At 38.1% G+C, this 23,255-nt stretch overlaps 1 protein-coding gene across 2 annotated transcripts in view; it reads left to right on the forward strand.

The window, feature by feature from the left end:
• Window positions 1-23,255, forward strand: part of GABRG2 (gamma-aminobutyric acid type A receptor gamma2 subunit) — a 60,428-nt gene that overhangs the window by 16,939 nt on the left and 20,234 nt on the right. For both annotated transcript variants that reach the window (XM_027643262.1, XM_027643261.1), the window contains 5 exons: window positions 6,234-6,382; window positions 8,024-8,091; window positions 8,835-9,055; window positions 11,646-11,728; window positions 12,414-12,551. In XM_027643262.1, coding sequence (XP_027499063.1) covers window positions 6,234-6,382; window positions 8,024-8,091; window positions 8,835-9,055; window positions 11,646-11,728; window positions 12,414-12,551 — 659 coding nt within the window. The remainder of the gene's footprint in view (window positions 1-6,233; window positions 6,383-8,023; window positions 8,092-8,834; window positions 9,056-11,645; window positions 11,729-12,413; window positions 12,552-23,255) is intronic.

Genomic DNA, 23,255 nt, shown 5'->3' on the forward strand with positions numbered 1-23,255 from the left:
GGTGAAAACAGGTATGGGACTAGATTATATAACCTCCAGTAAACAAAATGTAAGGAAATATATTCATACAAAATTCAAGCTCAAAAAAATGGAAATAATCATCTTAAGTTAAGGAGACTTATCTGAATCATCTGATCACATCTTACACTCCTCCAGAAGTCTCGATGCTGCAGTTCAAGCTCAGGCTGTTCAAAATTAATGATGTATGTTTGTTTCTATAATTATCTTTCTTATTCCTTACTGGCTAAAGATTTTTGTTTCAACCCTCTACACTTTGTTATCCTCCCTAGGGGTAGCACACGATTCCAGTGCATACCCAAAGGTTCATATTGTGGTGGAATTCAGCTTCAATTATTTACATCAATCTGTTCTGATAGATCTGAAGGTGGAAATCCTTTATCAACTTATTTACAATGTGCCTCAACTTTCTGCTGAAGAAACAGATTCTAGACTGGGTGCTACATTTCAGCTTTTGGTTCTTTGCCAGGACTGCTAACACTGGTCCCCGTTTCCAGGAATTTTTGTGACAACTTGCTGTGACTATTTTGTTGCTACTAAAAATATTTTAAAAGGAATAATAATCCTCATGGTCACTCACAACTTGAATCCAATTTGTTGTGCAATGCAAATATTGCACTACAATTTTTCAGTACAGTGAACCAGAGAACAGAGTAAATACTGCAAATGATAAGTTTTATTGTTAGAACTCTCAATAAATGCACTCCAAAGGGCTTTTTTTAAGAGGTGTTTTTGTGAACGTACAGGAAGGAAACAAAACTTAAACCAACTTAAATTTTTCATTTTCAATATTTCTGTATAAACACTTGCTTTAGCCGCACTGAGCTTAATTTGAAAATATGGCAAATAGATGCTTTAACAATAACTACGAAGAGCTAAAATTTATGATGTGTTATGTGCAGTAGTTGATGTGAGTGCATATCTTGGGGAAGATGTAGAATGACCATAGGATAAACCAGTCTGCTGTGACTGACAGTTTTACAGAGACCAATACAAAACCATAATTGCCATATAATATTTTAGAAGTCTGTGAAGAGGTTTAAGAATTGGACTGTTTTACTCAAAATGTCTGAAAAGTACCAGTGAGATACTGTGAATTGTTGAATGACTAGAAGAAAGCTTGTAAAATCCACAGTGTGATACATAGGTCTGCGTTGCCAGGTATCATCTCTTCAGTGGAAAAGAGATGAAATGTTCACAGGGATCCAGGCACCCTTTAAATCTCAGGGTAGGCACAGTTCTCAGAAATGAGTGATTGCTGGCAATCTGGGGCCTTCATGCTCAGTAAAGATGACTGAGAAGTCATCTGCTGGGAGTACTCATCTGTGCTCCTCTAGTGATTTCTGGGTCTTGAATACCCATTTTGAGACTTGTGTACTCAGTCCCATGTAATCCTAATGTTTCAGCTTAGGAGAACTGTAGTATTATTTTAATAATTATTGCCTTGTACACTTCAGTACCTCTGTGTCTTAGGGATGAAAGAAAAACTCAGCTTTGCTTTGTTTTTAAGCAGTAATCATTTCATGACAAGGTTTTAAATACTTTACACTATTTGAATAGTTGATGACATGATAGCTGTAGCAGAAGCAGTTGCCTAGGAAATAAACTACCTTCTACAGGTGACCTACCTAAGATCCACCCTACCCAAAACACTGAGTAGAGGTCAAAACTATTTAGTTTCTTCCTGTGAACTTCCTCATCCTCCCTCACTCCATGACTATATCAAAGGGCCAAAATACAGCTTATACTCTCTTTTGGCCAGGTGTGAAACAAGTTTTGCTGGAAACGCTGGGAATCTAGGATTTCAGGCTCCTCAACATAGCTCCATCCAGAATTGTAGTTGCACCAGCACCACAGCTCTAGGTGAAGGGAGTAGGACTACATGATTTCCACGATTTCATAGTTCAAATTTCTCCACATCGTTTTGTGTTAAATGACTGGATCTCCTCTTTTCCTCTCTAAGCAAAGCATTATTCCGAGTTTACATCTTTAATGTAAGAAATGATTTGGGAAAAATTAATCTCCACATTACATGATTTGCAGTGCTGAGAAAATTGAAGATTGGGTATTGTGATGAACATTTAGTACTAAAAGAGAAAATAGGATCGATTTTTATGGTAAGGATAATAGCACAATCCTGGGCATAGCCCTGGGATTTAAACAATACGAATGGACAGCCTAGAAACATGAACAGGGTGAGAGAACCCAGGACACAGCTTTGTGCAAACATACTCTGTTTCAATCGAGATGGCTTTGCTTCAAACGTGGTTGGCAGTCCCCAGAGAGAACACAGGTACTGTCAGACTGCCAGAGACACTGTATGCTCCTCAGACTCACCTGTCACATCTGCATACAGCATCTCTGCATCCACTGTGGGAACCTGCAATGTCTTTCCCTCACAGTGACCATATTATCACCGTGACTAATGTACGGCCTATAGATTAAGGTAATTCTTTATGCACATCAGAGAATGAATTCAACTTGACTCTTCATTAAATAAACAGTGCTGTTATGTAAAGTAGCAAGCCTCGTTTCAGTCCTTCCCTGAGAGGTAGAACAGATTGGTGCTTTCAATGGGCAACTCATTCTATATGTAAGTAGTTTATTAAATCTTTGCTGAAGGCTTTATAACTTCTATAGCCTACTTTGTATAAAAGATGAAATTGGCCAGAGTTTTTCAACAAATAAATTTAAGTTTTTAATAGGATTTAAACTAACTAATTGTTAGCTATTCAGTACTGCTACACATCTTTTCCTTTATGCACTTTGTGGCTGCTCTGATTCTGCCTGTAAATGGCAATGCAACAGCAGGCACATCTCAGCAGGATAATTGACTCTTGGGTGAAGGTCCATAGAAAATTCTCAGTAACAGTTAAAATTAACTTTCACTCCTGTTTAACACCTGACATGGTAAAAAGCTCAGTGGGAGAATGAGTTTTTTATGTAAATGTGGAGTGAGATACCAGTTTACAGATCTTTGCACATGTTATACAAAAAAATCTAATCTAAATTAATAAATGCTTATTAACATGTAGTGATTGCTGCCCTTTCTCTACTTTGTGAAGATGTATTTCAGGTAATTTGAGTCATACAAAGAGCCCCCTGAATGTTAAACACTCATGGTTAAATATATATGTAAGTAATCACCATCACAACTACCTCATACAGGCTTAGCTGGCCAACTGAGCAGGGATTGCACCAGATGACCTCCAAAAGTGCCTTCTAACTTCGAGTACTCTTTGGCTTGAAGTTTCAAGTTTGGGTTCTGACTGTCTTAAGCCCTCTCTTTTTCAACTAGGGAAAGCAGATTTATGTAGAGCAGTTTTGCACACATCTTGCAATGGCATTAATGTCCGAGTGGGAATACCTCAACTGCTGAGATTTCGTGTCAGTGTCTGAAACATTAACCTTCCAAAAATTTTACTGTAATCTGCAAGTAGCTAAATAGATGTTTCTTTTAATATCTATATTACTAGATTTGAAAACTTCTGGCAGTCACAAAAATAAAAGCAGATTTCAATATACATTTGGGTATAATCTAGGCTTTAACAAATTTGTTCTGGACATTAAAAGCTCTTGCCAAATTTAGATGATATAATCAGAAGGACTGATCTGAAAGTCTTAAGGAGATGAAAAGGGCTTTGTCATTATAACTTTCATTAGTAGTAATAGCATGGCATGGCCAAAGCTCTGCTCATCTGGATAGAGATGCACCTCAGGTTGCTCTGGCTGGTGTGCAGGTTTACACAGAGACACATTTAGACAATTGCATACCCATACTAACTTATCCTCTTGGAATTCTGATAAAAGCTGGCATTTAGTGGCATTTTTCCCTAGCTACATTGGCTGTGTTCTCTCTCCTCTGTCTCCCACTAATCTCATAAAGTATTTGCTGGTTTTTGAGATGTGGACTGCCAAAATGGCTTGAAATGAGAGATGAGCAAACAAATAAGTAGATATTTCTTTCATGCAAATAATATCCAAGAAGAAATGGAAGTTTTAGTGACTTTTGACTGCTGTTCAATAAGGTTGTTCTAGATTTGAGAAAACCACTAGACAAACCTACTCCTAATCTTGCACTGTCTAGAACACCAGATTCTACTAACTAGCTGTTTTGAAGCTTTCTCATCACATTGATACTCAGTAACACCTTGCCTTTATGAAAGCATGCATTTGATTTACTTTTTCTTTTCCATTCAGAAAATTATATTCTTTTCAGAGAATGAATGTTTATTTGGTTATAAAACAGGAATATACATAAAGTTGTATTTCTTCATTATCTTTGCATGGTTTGAAAACATATAATCTAGTGCCTTCTGTTTGCAAAGACTTTATTTAGAAAGGTTTTCTTTCCTCCAAGAGAAAGAACTTGGCTTCAGTTATGTTCCTTTGAATTATAATTAGAACTTTGAACTCCAGACAGCTGAATAAACAAATTTCCCCAATTTAATTATATTGGCCTGTTTGTCAGTACGAGCAGAATACTATGGAGCACATGCCCAATTAAAACTCTGCTTTTCACTGCCTGTAAAAGGCTCAGGCTTGTGCAGCCAGAAGGAAGAAGTTGGGTTGATAGCTCTTGAGCTGGGAAGCTGAAGCTCCCAGGTTCATAGCACTGGTGCTGGGTGGCTTAGGGGTGCCTGGAGGCTGCACTCCGTGGAATTCAGGACATGGAACGAAGGCACAGATTAACCAATCCAAGCTCAACTCGATGCAGTGCAAGTCTGGCTCTCTCTTCATGCTACACATTCCCTGTGCACAGTCTCAGGCTGCTTCAAATGTCACTGTACCTTCAGCACCTCCCAGGGAGCAGAGTCTTACACGCAGAGGCACGGACGTGTTGTGGCTTTGTCCTGTCAGGTTGTGCCCATGGGGAAGAAAGGACCCAAAACCCCTTTCATAGTTCAGTTGTATTTGTGCAGTTGGTTTACAGCTCTCAAAGCCCAACACAGGAGAGCCTTCAGGCCATCCATTCTGAGTAGGTCCAAGCTGGATGCAGCAGGAGAACACTGCAGGGACGAGTGGGCACAACCTCACTAAGGTTGCTGGTAAGGGAGTGGTGCTCTCAGACTCTGGGCCCACTCCTCCCTACACTGCTGCACCCATGGCCAGCTGGGCCTCTTTCAATCTCGTGTGCAAGCACAAGACCCAGGCCTCAGAAGAATCTACTTCTCTGAGCTCTTTCCCACTCCTGTACAGATTCCGGCTGAAATGGGAAAATAACTAAATTTTCTGCTTTTAACCCATTTGTATCCCAGTTCTACCCGCTGGCTTAAGAAATTTGTAGTATCATTAAGATTTTTCATATCCAGCAGTGTTCAAACTTTGTCAAAGAAGCAGGTCAGGAAAGAAGGATGCTGGTATATTATGCAAAAAACAGTTGCCTAGCACTGTTCAGCTGATTACCACTGACATTCTGAAATTAAAATATCTGATTCTGTCATATCCTGAAGTAGTTTCTATATTCTCCTTTAGAACTGGAGGCACAGATTTTGAGAAAACAAAACATCCATTAAGACCAGTCTACACATTTCTGACTCCTAACTTGCTTTTTTTTTTTCACTGTTATAAGCAGGTTGAATTAGATCTACTGTCATCCTGCTCAGTAGCAGAAACAACTAGCAGACAGACTTTTTATCCTCTCTGGGTTCTGGTTAGCAAAAGTGAAATTGAAAACCCTTGGCAAAAATTTGTGCTGAACTTTCCAAAATCACAATAGGCTCAAGTTCATCAGAGTGGAGAAAAGCTGTGTGACAGTTAGTTTGAATGAATCTAATTATCAGTCATGTCAGTTATGTGGTGCATCAAATCATTCTCTCCAAGAGAAGTAATGCAACAACACTGTGTACATAATAAGTGATATTTTGGGGGAGAGTTGCATAAGCTGAGTGACAATTAGATTTGTTTCATAACAGGTCCCACCTGAGGCAGTGAGAGAAAAAACAGGTGCAGCAAAGGTGATAAGCACTGATGTTCCTTCTAGTAGACTGAATGTGGTATCAACTGTACTAGAAGGAAATGCTGCTAAAGTGAACTGTAACCTCAGCTGTTACATGGCACCTTTACTGGGAGTCTCCTTTTATAAAGCAGGCAATTTTTCAATGTTTTGTACAGTATTATTAAAGCCTGAAGGGGGTGGTGTTTTGTGTCCCAAAAAAGTTACCTGCCAATTTGCATTTTTCAAGGCTATTTCTTCAATTTTGTTTCTTTATTAGTTCCACCCAAAAGGGAGATGATGATTATGAAGATTACACTTCAAATAAGACTTGGGTTTTGACTCCCAAAGTCCATGAGAGTGATGTGACTCTTATTTTAAATGGCTTGCTGGAAGGATATGACAACAAGTTGAGACCTGACATAGGAGGTATGTTGGTTTTCTTTCTAGATGACTTTGGATTAGGCAGTGAAGAGAAACAATTTCTATGTCATATGATTGCACACAGGAAGCATAATCCATTCAAAGTAGTTATGAGAATAAAATACAATGCAGTAAAACATCAGAGGCATGAAAAGCAGCCATGAATTTGGAAGCTGACATAAATTAAGATTGCTGAATCTATCCTAAAACATCTGATAAGACTGTTGTTAATTGCTGAATCAGGCTGCCTGTAATGATCTACCTGCATAGGAAGTTCTAAATTTAACTTCCGGGGACTGAAAAAGCAAGTTTTTATCATCTTTTTATAACTAAGTGAGGGTGTTAGAGAATCACAAATAATATATTGAAAAGGAAGGTCAAAAAGAGGATACCACAGTCTGATCCTTGTATGATGTGATGGATACAGAGCCTCCAATGGCAGCAGGTCTGCACTGACTGATCCAGCCTGGGCCCTGATTTGCACTGCAGGGCACGAGGTAACAGAGGAATGAATGGGGCACAGAGAAAGAGGTTCACAAAAAATAACTGCAGTCAGGCAAGGCCAGTCTCCCCAAATGTTTCCCACAGCCAGTATAAGTATAGAGACCTAAATCTGGACTCGTAATGGAAGTCTTATCTGACTGAATCACCTTTTACAGGAATCTTCCTCTCCACTGATTACTGAGGGAGCTCAAAGAGAAAAATCTGAATTGCTGCAAGTGTGTTTGAGAAGCCCCACGTGTGCACAGCACAGGCAGACAATACCTCTGGAGAAGAGGATGCAGCAGTAATAAGATTATAGAAAAACACAGGGAGATTTCATGGCTGAGGAAGGCCCGGGAAAGCAGAGAGCAGCAAGGTTAATGAAGGAACCTGTTTCTAACAAGTTTATAGAGGCTTATAAATGAAGGAATTTTTCACAGTGGGGGATAACATGAGTCTTTAACCTTCGATGTACATATACAGTGTAAATTAGCAGAGGAACTTATTCTCCCAATCCAAGACTCCAGAAACAGAGAGGAAGAAGACATTCTTAAAAGCAATTGAGAAAAAACATCATGTTTTAGTCAAGGTGTATAAGAATAATAAAGCTACAATAGAGTAATTTCAAAATAAATTTATTCTAACAACTGTTCTTCATTTCTGTTTGAGAGCCTTGAGTATTAATTTTGCTTTGGGCTCCTGAAATTGCTACTTGCCTACAGCCACCTCTGCAGGCAACAGCAATCATGTTGCATTTGGCATTATAATGTAAAACAAGTAGTCCAAAACACCATAAGAAAAATGTTTGTTCTCACTGATAGTGTTTTGTCAGATGTGTTGCTGTGACCTGACACAAAATGTACATCCTCTCAGTTAGATATGAGTCACTCTAAGCTAACAACATCGCTTTCAGTATTTGTTCTCATAGCATAAGGGAATTAGTTCTGATAGAATAAGTGATACAAGAATTTGTCTCAAAGTGTCTCCAGCTAATTTTAAACTGAAGACATTGCTGCAAATCTATATTTATTGGATATGCACATTTAAATGTGAGGCAACCACAGCCATCCAGGAGAAGTACTATAATAATATGATGGTGTTTGACTTCCATGTAGTTGACTTTGACCTTCATTCATTTCACTGATTCTTGTGTTTCTCTTCCAGTTAAACCAACAATAATTCACACTGACATGTATGTAAACAGCATTGGGCCTGTGAATGCAATCAACATGGTACGTAAATGATTGCCAGTTTTCCTTGTAACCACGTCTCCATCATTTTGACATGACAAAGCTTCCATTAGTTCTAATGTTGTGTTGTACCTGTATTATTTTTAAAACCTCATTTTAATTATGAATGTGAGGACTATTATGAGGTATAAATCTCTACGAGATGGGAAAACTGAGATCTATGCTGAAAAATGTAATTATAATAGTTTTTAACATATCCACAGTTTCATGTGCCCTACTTTCACATGCTCTGGGACAGTTTAACTCCTGTAAAACTGAGCTTCCAGATTGCTACAAAACAAGGAACCAGTGATACGACCATTCTTGCCACCCAGAGATAAAAAGCAGAAAGCCCAGATCCTCTCCACAGGCTTCCCCACTGCTGATATAACCATGGCACACAGGCAGTTCAGTCAGCTCAAACTTTTCCTGTCCTAGATCCAAGGAAACAGGTAATTGTTCTCTGGCCTGAGCAGGTCTGCGTTGAGATGTGGGGACACAGAGTTAGAAAGGTGAATATGGCACTCAATTTTACCTTAGTTTTACCTCTCAGTGGGAAAAAATAACAGGATAAATTGGTTTTAAACAATAATCTTTTGTAAAATTCACAAAAAAATTGGTTTTATCAGTTCTAGGATCATCTTCTGTAGTTCAGTTTTTTCATATGAAATTAAGGAAAGTATATCAGGAGCTATGTAAAATGCTGAGTGCTATGTTGTCATCAGTGTTTCTGGTTAACACAACAGGAATATACAATTGATATATTTTTCGCCCAAACGTGGTATGACAGACGTCTGAAGTTCAACAGCACTATAAAAGTGCTCCGATTAAACAGCAACATGGTTGGGAAGATCTGGATACCAGACACATTCTTCCGAAATTCCAAGAAAGCTGATGCTCATTGGATAACAACTCCTAATAGGATGCTCAGGATCTGGAATGACGGCAGAGTCTTGTACACACTGAGGTATTTATACATAACTTTAATTTCTGTAAGGAAAGCCAGAGAAAGACCCTCTGAATTCAGGTCATTTGACACTAACCTGAAGGAAAAAACATTGGGGTTTGCTGTTTATTTATTCATAAAACCCTGAAAAAGGGAAGTATTTAGAAGATAGTCATTGCATGAAATTTATGTTATATTGGCACAATAAAGAATTTTATTTCTTCTTATGGATTGTACTGTCTTGCTCCACAATAGTCACCTTTCTATATTAAAATGATTACAGATATTTTTACAGTAATTACTCTTCATTTTCAGGTATGTTTTATTGTTTGCCACTGGTTTGGTCCCTACTGTCTTCTACCTTTTTATTCCACTAAACTGATAAATTTGAATTTTTCTTGAATTAAGTAGATGGTATAAAAGGAGGTATTATATACATCAAAGATGTCTTATTCTGAATTGACTGCAATTTAGCTAGATGAGGCTCAACACTGCAAAAGCATTTTGTTCCTCAAATATCCTGTGAGAGTAAGGTTTATCGTTTCGGCATTGAACATTTAAGGTTTAATCCCAACCTATGGATATGCCCCATTCCACTAAAATTTTCAGGAACCTGAAATTGCTGTGCTCATGTCCAGATTTCCCAGTCACATGTGTAGCTTTCCTACAGAGACAGATTCCCTTTTCAATAATTACGTGTGTGCCTACATTAAAGTGTAGCATGTGCCATATGTAACAAGTCAAATATCATATTACAAATCACCATAAGATACTTCCTAAATGGGAAAATCTTAAGTGTTTGAGGTTTTTTACTTTTTTTTTTTTTTACATGTGATATGATACTTGGGTTTATGTAAAATACAGATAAATACAGCATTTTGTCAAGATTATTTATAATTTAAAATGAGAGTATGGAATCAAAGATGATAGATATAAGATCATCTGATTTTAGACTGAAAGTTTTGAAGATAATTTTAACGAATAGAGGTGAGGCTTTGGTTAACACAACCTTTTAACGTTGCAGCTGTCTGAATTACAAAAAGGAGATTTATTTCATAGTTATTTTACATTCATCACATGTTGCATCACCCGAAGAGATGAGAACAATCAAAATTGAAGTCCAATGCAAATCAAAGTCAATGTGATAAAAATGATCCTAGATCCACATTGGAAATGTTGGATTTGAAGTTGGCTACACTACTGTCTCTTTGGATTTCATTACCTTTCTCTTCAAATTCCTCAGGTTCTCTCATTAGAAAGAGATGTATCTGATAGAACTTGGAAAGAGTTTTCTGTTATGAGTGTTTACTCAGTTGTGCTAGAGAGCCACAGTAAGCACCAGTAAGGATCTGACCCAGATTAAAGCACAGGTGAAATGGGATTTAACACATCTGGGATTCTGTTCTGAAGAGAAGAGAGCTCCAAAAGGGCTGATTGAGTTTTCTCAGTCACCTTCCCCCAGGCTCAAGAACCATCCTGACCAGCAGGAAATCAAATATCTGTGATACTCAAGGTGATGAAAATGAAAAGAGGAAGGGCAACAAGGAAATTAGATTTGCTCCTAAATTCCTAATGTTTCCCTTTGACTTCATTAACTTGGTGGTTGGTGGTCACAGCACCCCCCTGCATCCCACAGGGTGAGACTCAGGGAGCCCTTTGCAGGCAGGAACACTCAGGATCTTGGAGACAAACCCAGCTCACAGGCTGAGCAGCAAAGACCAGAAACCTACAGTTTTCCTAGAGACTCATGGAACAAATAAACATTTTTCCCCCTCCTTTTCTTTTTTTCCTCTCTCACCCCACCTCCTCCCTCCTTTCCAAAGTTCAAGATCCCGCTGCTCATGGCAAGGATGGGACTGAATGAAAAATGGTAGAGTTTTTAGCAGGCACATCAGGGGGTACATCTCATTTAATTCTGGATTTCTAAAAGTACATGTCTTCACCTGATCTATAGCACCTACAGTGCCTGAGTTATTATGGACACTCTCCTAATATTCAATGGAGAGAAACCCCTTTTGGTTCATTTTCCTTCTGCGGTAATGCAAATGTCGTATTTTGGGAGAAAATGAAGTGTATCCTCAGAGCACCTTTGCACCAGCTGGGAAGGGAGTCTGGGTGGCTATCTTGGAAGCAGATGTCTAAATTTGGACTGCCATCCGTCATTTCAGAAATAGAATTTTTGTCACAGAAAATACATTTCCCTAGTGCATTATGGCATGTTGTGATACAAAGATTTGTCACTGGTCATGAGATGACCTGTATATCTGCTTATGGATTTGTTAGTCATGAGTAATGCTGCCATTTCAGATGCAGAGGAGCAGAACTTTAATACCTTCTTCTGTTACACAGTCTGAAAAGATGATCAGGGTCTATGTAACCAAAAAAGAAATAGTGTTTATTGGTAACCATGATGTCTTCCTATGCTTGGAATATTCAAACAATTACATAATTCTCAATAACTTACTTCTGCTCTCTCTCTCTCCCTATATATAATATTTATATATTTCATAGTCAAGATCCATAATTATGAAGAATCTTATTTTGCTTGCCATGATGTAGCTTTCAGGACAAACTTCTCAAGTGCATTCTGTATATCCTGATCTCTTCTCAGGCTGACAATTGATGCAGAGTGTCAGCTACAGTTACACAACTTCCCAATGGATGTGCACTCCTGCCCCCTGGAATTTTCAAGCTGTAAGTAACTTGCTTAAAAATATCCCTTTTCTGCCCCATACTGAACTGCTTATTATTAATTTATATTTACATTCCTAGAGTCAGTGAAGATAATGTTCTTAATTAGACATAGCCCAATGGTTTTCACTTTTATTTTCAGTATGTGGATCATATATGTTCACAAATAAAATTGAGGAATGCTATGTAAAAAAATAAAATTTCTGGACCTATGTGATTAGTTTATGCTTATATTTGAACATAAAGGTAGAAATGTTTACTTTCAGCATCAAAGTCCTGTGGCCTTACACTTTCTGTTTGCGCACAAGTTTTATTATTGCACTAGTTGGACTCAAGTTTGACATTTTGCAGTCAGGTCAAGGTATGAATTCCTGGTCCAGCTGCAGACTTTTTTTGTCCAAAATTGAAGGATGGAAAAAACTATATACTATGGGGTCCACAAAAGTGGAAAAGCTATTTTTGAAAAATTTATCTCAAATGTGATTTCAATTTGTAATTAATAAAATAAAACGTGACATTAAGTAAAAGCCACTACTAAGTAATTTGAGGAAAACATATCTATAATTTATTTGCAATACGCTTCCCCAGGTTTTTCAGAAATAAAAAGTAATATTTTTCCTGCCCAAAGTACACCCAAACCCTAGCACTGACTCTGAACCAAAGCTTCTGTATCTCCCATTGCAATAAGATGGGTACCCCAGAGAAGAGATCATCTACCAGTGGAAGCGCAGCTCGGTCGAGGTGGGGGACACCAGGTCCTGGAGGCTTTACCAGTTCGCCTTCACAGGATTAAGAAACACAACTGAGGTGGTGAAAACTACTTCAGGTAAGACAACTGATGTGTTTACCCCCAGGTTCATTTCGGATTTTACTAACAGAATCACACCAAGAAAGAGATCTCTGGTTAGAACTTAGCACTGGCACTCCTCAGTACAGCTACAGGCTTTTAAACATCTGTGGAACCATCCAGGCTTTAGCATTTCTGAACAGCTCACAGGCAGAAAAACAAGTTCTTGTCTCCTGTCCATTCCCATCCTCCAGGGGTACATGGGACTGCTGGCAGAAACCACCACTGCAAGGGGGGGTGGGCAAGGGAAGTTCCTCCACTGCTCCAGTGGAGAAAACAGCAGAGCTGAGCCACTAAATGATGATCTGATACTGAGGGGAACATTTTATGATCCCCTCCCAACTTCCAGACACAGAAAGTAGGCCTGCACACAAATGAAATGGGAAATCCCAACCTCTTTACTGCAGAGGCTCTAAGTTTACTTTGTTCTTTAAAAAAGACACATTCAACTCTCATTAAAGACAACAGGCTTACAAATCAGAGTCTCAGACGATTTTCCTGCATATTTCTATCTCCTTGGAAACAAGTAATGGAATTTAAAAGGATAAATGAAGAACTGCATTCAGTAAAAAAAAATTTAACTCTACTAAGAAGAAAAACATATTCAGTCATCCTGAAGTGGCAGCTCCTTTCCCTCCAAACTATCCAAACTAAACATTTCCTTGGAACTGTAATTTTCTTCCACAGTCACTGACCAAGCAGTAAGAAATGACTTCGCTAATGTCCAGAAATTGTGGGGGTTGTTAAGGAAAGTAAACTCAAAACCTTCTGCCCTGTGAACATTTCATTAAAATGACTAAATAGTCCATACACATTACATTTTTTGCTTTTTTACTACAATCTACATTGTGTAAACAGCAGTGGTTTAGTTTAGGTAATTTGCAATAAAATACACACTAAGACAATATCATCTGAGTTACATGAACTAGTACAGTTGACTTCATACACTTAGAAACTGAGATGGGTTTAAGATTTTTTGTATTATTGAAGTATGTCCACAGTCATTTCTCAAACAGTGCATACCTCAGTCATTTAGGAAGAAACTACCATTTCTCTTGTGTGACCTTTGTGCTCACAGTGTAAGGCCCTCTCCACTGAATGGTAACGAGATCCTCCAATAAAAAAGGGATGAACTAATGGAATAGTCTAGAGAACAAAAATTCACCACATTGCAAAATTTGGATGCCATGGGTAGCCCTTACAAAGAAAGCAACAGATTTGTAAAATCCCACTTCAAAGCTAATACTGAGGTTGCTTTACTGTCATAGTTCAGAGTTCATGTTATGCTTACAACATCTTTAGCTATTGAAGTGCGTGTGATTTATTAAATATATGGTCTATACATGGGGCAAATGTAAAACTAGCTGGCAAATATGGCAGAAAGTGGACACTAAGTATAAAAAGAGTGGCAAAAATAAAGAGAAGCTCAATATCGCACAGTACATTTAATTCAAATGAATGTCTGTTCTTTTTAGCCTTAAGAACTATTCTATATCTAATTTCTGACCTTTTATATTCACTGTGAATTCAAAATAAGAAACAAATTTGGTGAGAAAATTGCCCAGCAAGTTCACCACTCGTGAAACGTATGAGCAAATGCTGCTGTTCCTTACTTTTTGGGTGTCAAAATGAAAATATTATAGAGCTTACCTAGAATCACATTACAGAACAACAGGTGTCTGTTGCTAATGAGAGGCTTCAAGGAAGTTTTTCTAGAGAACTCTGTCAACTCAGATTTGACCAATGAGAAGAATAAGCTTTAATTTTTCTGATTGCTACTGCAACACAACAAGTGCTGCAGAACTATAAGGTTTGCAAAATATAATGCACACGTGGATTACATTGATCAGGACACGTTGTACTTTGGGAACAGGAAAACAGGAACATTTCAAAATTTGAAAGTAGTTTCTATAGTCAAAGAGTGAAAGATTTAGGTAGGAAATAATCAAATGTGTAAACATAAAAAGATCAGTAGTTGTTAGAAAAAAATTCTGGGTGGCTGTAGAAGTCCATGAAGGATAGAGAATGTGATACTGCTGCAAAACCCACTGCTTCTGGGATTCATTACTCAGTGTTGTGTGTAAACTTGGAGAAATGTTCACTGCTCTGCTTTCTGAAAAAATTATGTCAAATGGTTGCTGCATTCTGCTTGATTAAAAGAAAAATCACTTTTAAGTGCAATATTTTAAAAAGATGGGGTAGTGCAGGGGAGTGTAATAAATAAAGGGCTTAGAAAACAAGACCTATGGAAATACTTGGAAATATGGAACTAGTGTGAAGAAAATATAATTGGTGATCAAAGAGTAAAGTAAACATACTGTTTCTAAACCATAATAATGATCAGTACTGGCGCATTCTGCTTAGGAAGATAGTAGAAACCCTAAAATCAGAGGGTTTATGAAATTGCACCACAGAACAGGAGGAAAGGGCTAGCGTTATGAATTTCATTAAAAATACTAGACAAACTGGATTTCTGCTCACTATTCCAGTGGTTTTGAATGTAAAAAATACTGTATTATGCAAACCACTTCGTACATCTGTAATTATTCAGGACAGAGGGAGCTTCTGGTATTCCCAGTTCATTTCTGTGACTGGGTAGTTCCTCTTTTAGACCAGACATTGTCTACAGCTTATTTACAGAGCCTGTCCCGAATTTTTAATTAGATACAAAGGCATTATAAGACTAATCAATACACAGCAGTCCAACAAGCTGCACAGGATCCACAAGACTGGTCAGCCAATATCTGTAAACGCCTTTTTATTTCCTTCCTGTCCTGTGTTTTACAGAGCTAATCAGAGCCCTGCACCAGAGACAGTGTATTGCTCATAACTGATAAACAGTGTCAAATTGGTAATTAAATATTTATCTTCCTATGCATCTATTAAGCCACATAAATAGATCTGGGTCTGGTTTCTGTTTTATCAGGAAAATGTGGTCAAGGCTATTATTTTGTGGAGGAGGATGTATTTGCAGGCCTTTAGTTTAGTGTTGTATTGTAATGAATTGAACTGTTGGCAGACAAGCAGTCCCCAGAGGTTGCATAATGCTCAAAAAAACAGGAGTCTCCTTCTGCTTCTTTAATAAGGCAAAATATAACATGACAGTTGCAAATCATATTTGAAGATCTGTGTTGGGAAATAGGTCACTAAAAATGGCCATAAGTGGATTGCCACTGCACCTACAAATCCCTGAAAGCCCCATACACAGCCCCAGGTTCTAAGATGGGTTGATTATTGTATATGTTTTTTGAAGTATAAGGAAGAACAGACATTTCTAGAACGTGAATAACAAATTTTTCTCAAATAATCTGGATACTCCTGTCTGGTCAGTCATCCATCAAACCATAGCAATTAATGGATGTTTGCTAAGGTTTAGCTATTGAAAAGTTGGTTCATTGAAAATAATCTACATTTCAGGATCATATCTTCAAAAAGCAAAAATGCATTACAATTCCCTCATTCCATACCTGTTGTATATTCCGCATTTTCTTATCCAAGTTGGTTAATTGGGTGGCAAATAATTATTTACAGATTAATTCCTATGACTGCATAAATGAACTAATTCAGTAAGCATCTTTTTGCACTCTGAATGCCATGCAGGCATTCAACACTTGTGTACACGCAATTGTTCAGAGCTGCGAAGCCTCAGGTCCTTAGAACTATCTCTCCTTGTATAATTCTTGTAGAGGCAGATAAGACTACAGGGACAAACCAAAGACATCCCAAGAAACTGCTCAATGAACTGCAAACGAGGGACAGAGGAATCCTGGCATGGCTGGGAAGGACTCAAGTCAGCTGCATTTGGGGCTGTTCTGTACTGGCTGCTTCAGCCTTGCCTGAAAATCTACACAGTTGCATTCCCACTTTCTTTAGTCATTCAGCCATCTCTCTGTTCGTCATCTGGTCTGTAGTTTCTTTTCAAATCACTACAGACCTATTCCTGTGACAGCAGAACCATAGGAAAATCCATGCTCTCTTAACAGGATAGGCTGAGGCAAGGGAATTTAACACAAATGACATATCCAGCAAGGAAGGCTCTGGCTCCGAGCCACATGGATAATTAATAGCCAGGTTTTGCCCGTTCTTCTGCTCTGTGTTCAGTTATGACAACAATAAAAATGATCTTTCCAGTTTCTGTGACAAGGGTAGCTGCACCCACATGAGAAACATTTCCATCCTCTTGCCAGTTGCTGTCAGATCCTTGGAAAGAGTTGGATGGTGAGAGGTGAGAACCCCGAGCCATGGCAGCAGCGACAGAGCCGGGACTGAGGGTGAAGGGACTTCACCACTGGTGTTAATGCAAAAAAGCTCCCAGAGCACAAACACTCCTTTCCTTTGCTATCTCTGTCACAGTGACAGGTCAGATCTTCTTGGTTTAATAGTCAAGGGAAAAAAAAAGCCACTATTTCTGGGGAATCAGTATGTTTCAGATTCTCCCAGGTTGAAAGAATCTGACCTTTTTGTTTGTATCTATATAGCTTCAGGTTTATGCATTCAAGCCCACCTGCTTCTAACTAATCATATAAAGAGTTGAAAGGCTCTTTGATGATTATTTTTCATCTTTTGAAAGGGGTTAAAGGCTTTCTTAAAATCCCAGTGACAGTAATTCAGCCTTTTTTTTATCCTCGGTTTTTCCTAGACTGAATGTCAACTGACTCACCTCAGCAAAGTGAAATCCTGACTGTCCCTGAGGAAAAGGGTTGTGGGCTCTGAAAACTTGTGCAATCTGCCCCAGAGTGACTTCCCAACTGAACAGACTCTTGAGGGTCAAGTTTTTTTGCTGAGTCTGTCTTTCCTGAGGTTTGCCATATCTGAAAGCATGGCTTGCTAGAGCTTAAACTGAGCTTTAGAAAGGGCAGCTAGGAATAAAAAGAATTAAAGTACAAGTAACCAGAAAATAAGGGATAATGTGAGGTCTTACAAGCGTTTTCACTGAACCTATTACTGGGTAATTACAAAAGCACAGATATTATAGACAAGATTGGTTTTGCATTAAATATAGTTTTGTGGATAGAATAGAACAGTGCCTTTAAATAATATTTGTTCATTTAATAGCAAGAAAATAATTAGATCTTTTAAGACATTTAAATTATTTAAAAATAAAGAAAAAATTGAATTTTGAATGCTTTTAATTTTATGATAAAATCAGCAAGTTAGCAGAGTAAGTCTATATCTTGAAACTTTTCCTGCAAGTAACTAAGCACACGAATTTTTGTAATGCCTCTAATGTCCCTATGTATATATTTTCATAAGTACTAATGACTCTTTGAGACACAAAGCATATTAACATCCCAATTCCCTTTTATAATTCCTGTTTGGTAAAATGAAATCATCATACTCCAAATAATAACTGACTTCCACAGAAACATCACAAGAGAAAACACTGTAATGTCACCCTTTCCGGTTGGAGCCAGATGTAATTATGATGAATTGCAGGGAGAAATCTTTGCTCAAAAGGATTAGACACAATGGCTTAGTAGTTAGAGAACAATGTATAGTCACAATTATTTTAGCATTAAAATAACTCTGAACATTAAGCATTTTTAGGGGAGTTATCTTTTAGAGTGAGTAAGTACATTCAGTGGTAAAGTCACAAGATAGTCTCTGTAATCTGGGAATTGATCAGTCTGGATCTGACAGTCAGTTCCTGCACTGATGTTTCACTTCCAGACCCTTTGCATGTACAAAAAAATATATTTGCAGTATAATGATTATAAGATAATTTCACTTTTTTTTTCCCTTGGTCTTACATTACTCATCATCTTCCTGCTCTTTTAGTGGAGAAAAATAAATTAAGGATGTTTGAAGATGATGACAGCTCAGTGTTCATGATGTGTATAGTGCAGGGATAGTTAGTTGAAATAGGTTTAGTTTTGCCTGGAGCACATATATGTCCTAAATAATAACATATGCTCTAAGGCTGTTCTTAGTTCAATCCCTGCAGTTTGCAAGCACAGTTTCGAGCTTCCCAATCTCCTGTCATTACAGAGCATTTTTAGTAACCTACTTATCTAGGATGCTGTTTTATCGGGGGAGGTTGTCACTGGGTTTGAACAAATAAAACTGAAGGGCTGGGTGGAAGTAAGACAAGTCTGTGTAACAAGGGCCAGGCAGCATCCATGAGAGCTGATAACACTCAAATCCAGCCAAATATCCCATGTAAAGAGTGAATGAAACCAAATTAACACAACTAAGTTTAAAGAGACCTTCTCAATGAGCTTTCATTTTTACTTTTTTTAAATCAAATAAAATGGGAGGGTGAAAGAGAAAATGTTAAATGAAAATGTGTACAGTATGTCCAAACTACAGTACATACAGTATGTACAAACCACTCTGCTGTACCTTGTGACTAGAAAATGTTCTACTTCCATTTTTAGATACACGTTATCTACACAATTCCACAAACCCATCCTACAATGCTGACAACACATGCTCACAGAGGAGTAGAGTAGAATAATGTTAAGCATGGCAGTAACATTCAAATAATTGTCATTATCATTGTACATTTCTCAAACATTAACTCCCTCATTTTGTATTGTTAAAACTAATTCTTAATTGTAAATAGTGTGTTTTAATGCTGCCGTTTGAAACAAGCTATAATTGTCCTCATTTCAATGTACATTACAGAAGCTATAAATATGTCACTTATCTCAAAAAGAGATACAGTCTATTAAGTGAGTTCTTTGCTACTCTCAAGAAAACTGCATAATTAAGGCTAAAGAGCTACAGGATAAAATTGATGTAATAATACTTTCTTGTGTCATGCCCTACATAGAAGAATTTGACAATATTTTTCAAGATTTAACGCATGAAGTACCACAACACCCTTTGTGTGTTAATGCTAGTGACTACAAATTATCAGGAAATTAGTCAGCAATTGCTATTTGGTCTTTCTTGGATATAGTTCCAAGAAATAAGAAAATTATCAAAAAACTTGACTATTGCAAATAATGTGTTCTTGTTAATTGTAGCTCAATTTCTTCCACTTTAATCTTGAGAATATGAACCTGAAAAGGAAGCAGAGCCACGCTGTGTAGGTAACAACCAGTGACATGAAGTCGCTTCCATTCTGAGTGCACAGGTTAAAAAAACCCTGAACAACTCTTTTCCCTTACCTCCCTTCGTAAGTCCTACGCTGGGTTCACACTCTATGGTTCAAATTACAGACAGCAACAGCTGTTTGACCCCTTCTCTAGTTATGCAAAATGCAAAACGACACTCATTAATGGAAGGATTTCTTTGATTATTTTCTGCTGTTGCTCAGTAACATATATTTAAAAACAAAAGAAAACAAGTCTGAATACTTCCAACCAACTTGTAAGTTCACCAAAATTTCCTTTCTTATCTCACTGTAGCAAATTACTGGTCCGGAACACAGCTATTATATTGTTCCAGTTGCAAAGTCCCAGAGTGAAACACCAATATCTTGGTAGTGCCTATGTTAACTTTTATGACAGCATACTGTCAACTGCAGCTATGTTTGCTCTTGTGCTAAGAATTTGAGCTAAGAAATAAGAGTTCTTGAACAATTCTCTTATTTGCTTTGATCCTGGGAAAAGCAATAGCACAGTTGAATATGAAGAAAAAAAATTTCTTTCCACTAGTATTATAAAAAAACAAGAATTGTCAAAAACTGTATGATTTGATTTAGAGAAAAAGGAGCAGGCTTTCAGGTATAGGTATAGGAAATCTATGATATCCTCCCATTCAGAGAGAGACAGACAATATATCTCTGGTGACAAGAAAAGTAAAGAACTTCACCAAGAGACTTTATTATTAGTGAATGATGCAAATAGTTAAAACCAATTATGACTCTGTAACTCAGAGAATTAAAGTGAAAAAGGAAGAAATAAATGATCTGAATATTGGAATATGGCAACAGAACATTTCTCTGAACTCCCGAACTGGCTCATCTTATGTGCCAAGGGCAAAGCCCAGCAGTGCCAGGGTGCCCTGCACAGAGGGGCTGGCACCGTGTCAGTCGGGCAGGAGGTTCCAGGGCTCTGCCATGGCCAGGACTGTTGCTGTGGAGCCCCTGCCAGGCAGGAGAACCAGCTGGCACTGGGGTCACGGTGCCCTCTGTGCAGGACAGAAACCACTGGGTACCTGCAGCAGTTCCCACCCCTCTGGAACCTCCTCTGCCTGCCCTGGCTTTGCAACCCACAGTGCCCCCTCCACAGAATGCTGGGCTGCTCACACTGGGCAGTTTGGAGGGGAAAAATCTTTACCTCATGTCTTTGTGGCCCACCTCATTCCTACTGACACAGCCTTGGAAGTTTAAAGTGGATTTTTGTTTCCTGTTTTCTCTAGGGATAATTAAGTAAGAATGTGTAGATCTGTGAGAAGAAGGGACAATTTCTTGTGGATTTGCATCTCATGGTAGAATTCCCTGCTGTCTAATCAACATGTAAATGCCATTTTCAGCAGCTGAAAGCACCTCACAGGTGTTCTCTAAGTCATTTCTTAACCCTTCTAGGGAGGAGGACTCTATGGAGTTGCTGATGTTGTGGAAAGCAGCAGCCCCATTATATGGCAGTCCCTCAAATTCCTCTATCTATCTTTTTGACACTTTGCAACTTCTGTCTTAATACTTATAATTGATCAATATTTTCAGAATTAGAATCAAGGACTGCCTGAGATGATATGACCTTGACTTCTCTTAGATGAACAGGATAAAAAGCAATGTACTTCTGTAAGCTTTAACTAAAGCCTAAGCAGTACCAGTTTTGAGGCTTACAAAAAAGAGCTATTCATTATTTACCTCAATTTTACTTACATTTCACAAGCCATTGTAATTCCAACCTCCGGATGGGATTTAAGATCTGAGCCAAAATATCCCAATAAGAATATCGGGAATTAAACTGAAATAAGGAAACAACTGAAATAATCTGAGAAGTGTTCAGCATAATATTTGTAGATTGAAGAATGGCAATTTTTTTATGCATAGTTCAGATAAAGAGTTTGGATTTAGTGTGTGGAATTAAAGAGAAAGTAATATTCTAATATACACTCAACTTTTGTGAGAAGATCCTTTAGTAGACTTGTGAGCAAAAATTTTACACAGAAATGTATTTAAAATAATATTTGATTCTAACACCTTTGAAAATAAGGAAATTCAGCCCAATATGAAGTTCTTCATAGACAGAGCCTGTACTTCAGACTAGGCTAGTTGAATGTGGGAGCTTCATTCCACCTGTACTAGCTAAAATCAAAGATGAATGTACAATAGTTGTTAATACACCTGTCTGAATGCAGTGCTGCAGGGACTATTCATGCAATAAAGTTACAATACAGTATAAAAATCAATTTAAAGGAAAAAGTAGCCTTTCAGTAAAGGGCAATGAGCAATATTATTTTCGATATGGCAAAGCTCTAATTCTATAATTCATTTACTCTGGAAATGTAAACTTGGGAGATACAAACTTTTTTCTTCTAGATAAAATTCCTATGATAGGGGAATTTTATTCCGAAATCAGGGTTGCTAGCTCATACTAATACAAATAAACAACAAATAAATTGTTTCGTGTTGAGAACTGCTTGGAGAACTTTGTTTACACATGTATTCATATTTTCAAACATTCACTTGGCTTAAAAAGTTGTTCACATAGAAATGTTACAATCAAGAAACAGGGAGGAAACTACACCAGTAAAACATGTATTTTTCAAAAACTACCATCAGTCATCTTCTTTTGAACTTCTAGAAATAAAATGCTTAAAATTGGTCTGGCTGGGAACAGTTGGGATGCAATTTGAGAACACGGCTGTCATTTCCATGGTAAAAACTGAAAGTCATGACAAAAAACCAAGCCTCTGATTTCAGTAGAGTGAAAAAGAGTAAAAACAGTATTTAAATGCTCTCTGGGCAACTGTTTCTGTCCCACCTGCAATATGTGCCTATGAAGGGCCAAGTGCTTGCTGGGGAGTGTGGCAGCAGAGCTGAACTAGAAGGGTCCCAGCTGCTGGGCACAGCCCATGGAAGAGCCACGCTGGTGGGAATGGTGCTTTCCTAAAGGAAGCTGGATGGCATTTCCATAGGTACATGCCTTCCAGGAAACTCACGAGCCCCTCAAAGCAAATACTATTTTGTTGAGTGTGAGAAATTAATGCTTGTAATTTTATTGCTTTGCCTCTTGCATTTTGAGTGTCTTTCTCTCTTATGGAGTCTGAGGTAACATCATGACTGTTTCACAGAGAATCTCTATAACAAGCTACACATGCCAGGTACGAATGCCCAGTGCCTCATTTCTGCATGTCACCCATCATCTCGCTCTGGAGTCGAGCAACCTCTACGGAAAGATAAAAGCAAAAAGCATTGGAGGACTCTTTGGGGCATTTTAACCTTCTCTGGTGCCCAGCACCTCTCCCAGCCTCATCTTCCTGGGGAGTTACAAATGCAGCATCTAACTTCTAACAAACACTGCAGGAGCCCTCCCAAAGGCCTCTCTCTCAGTGACTCCACATTCCATCACTGCTCTGCAGGGCACACTCCAGCCTGCACGGCAAAGCTCAACCCACAGCTCCCTCCCTGTGTTCCTGTGGGACTACAAACACAGCCCTCTCTGGATGCCACACAGTGTTTCAGATTCAGAATTGCCAGTTCATTCTTAAGAGCTTTCTAGGGCATAACATTTTCAAATACTAAGAGAAGAAAGCCTTAAAAAGACATAACCCATGGGATTCCCA

This window comes from Corapipo altera, unplaced genomic scaffold, assembly GCF_003945725.1.
Source record: "Corapipo altera isolate COAL_440 unplaced genomic scaffold, ASM394572v1 75, whole genome shotgun sequence".
Lineage (NCBI taxonomy): Eukaryota > Metazoa > Chordata > Aves > Passeriformes > Pipridae > Corapipo > Corapipo altera.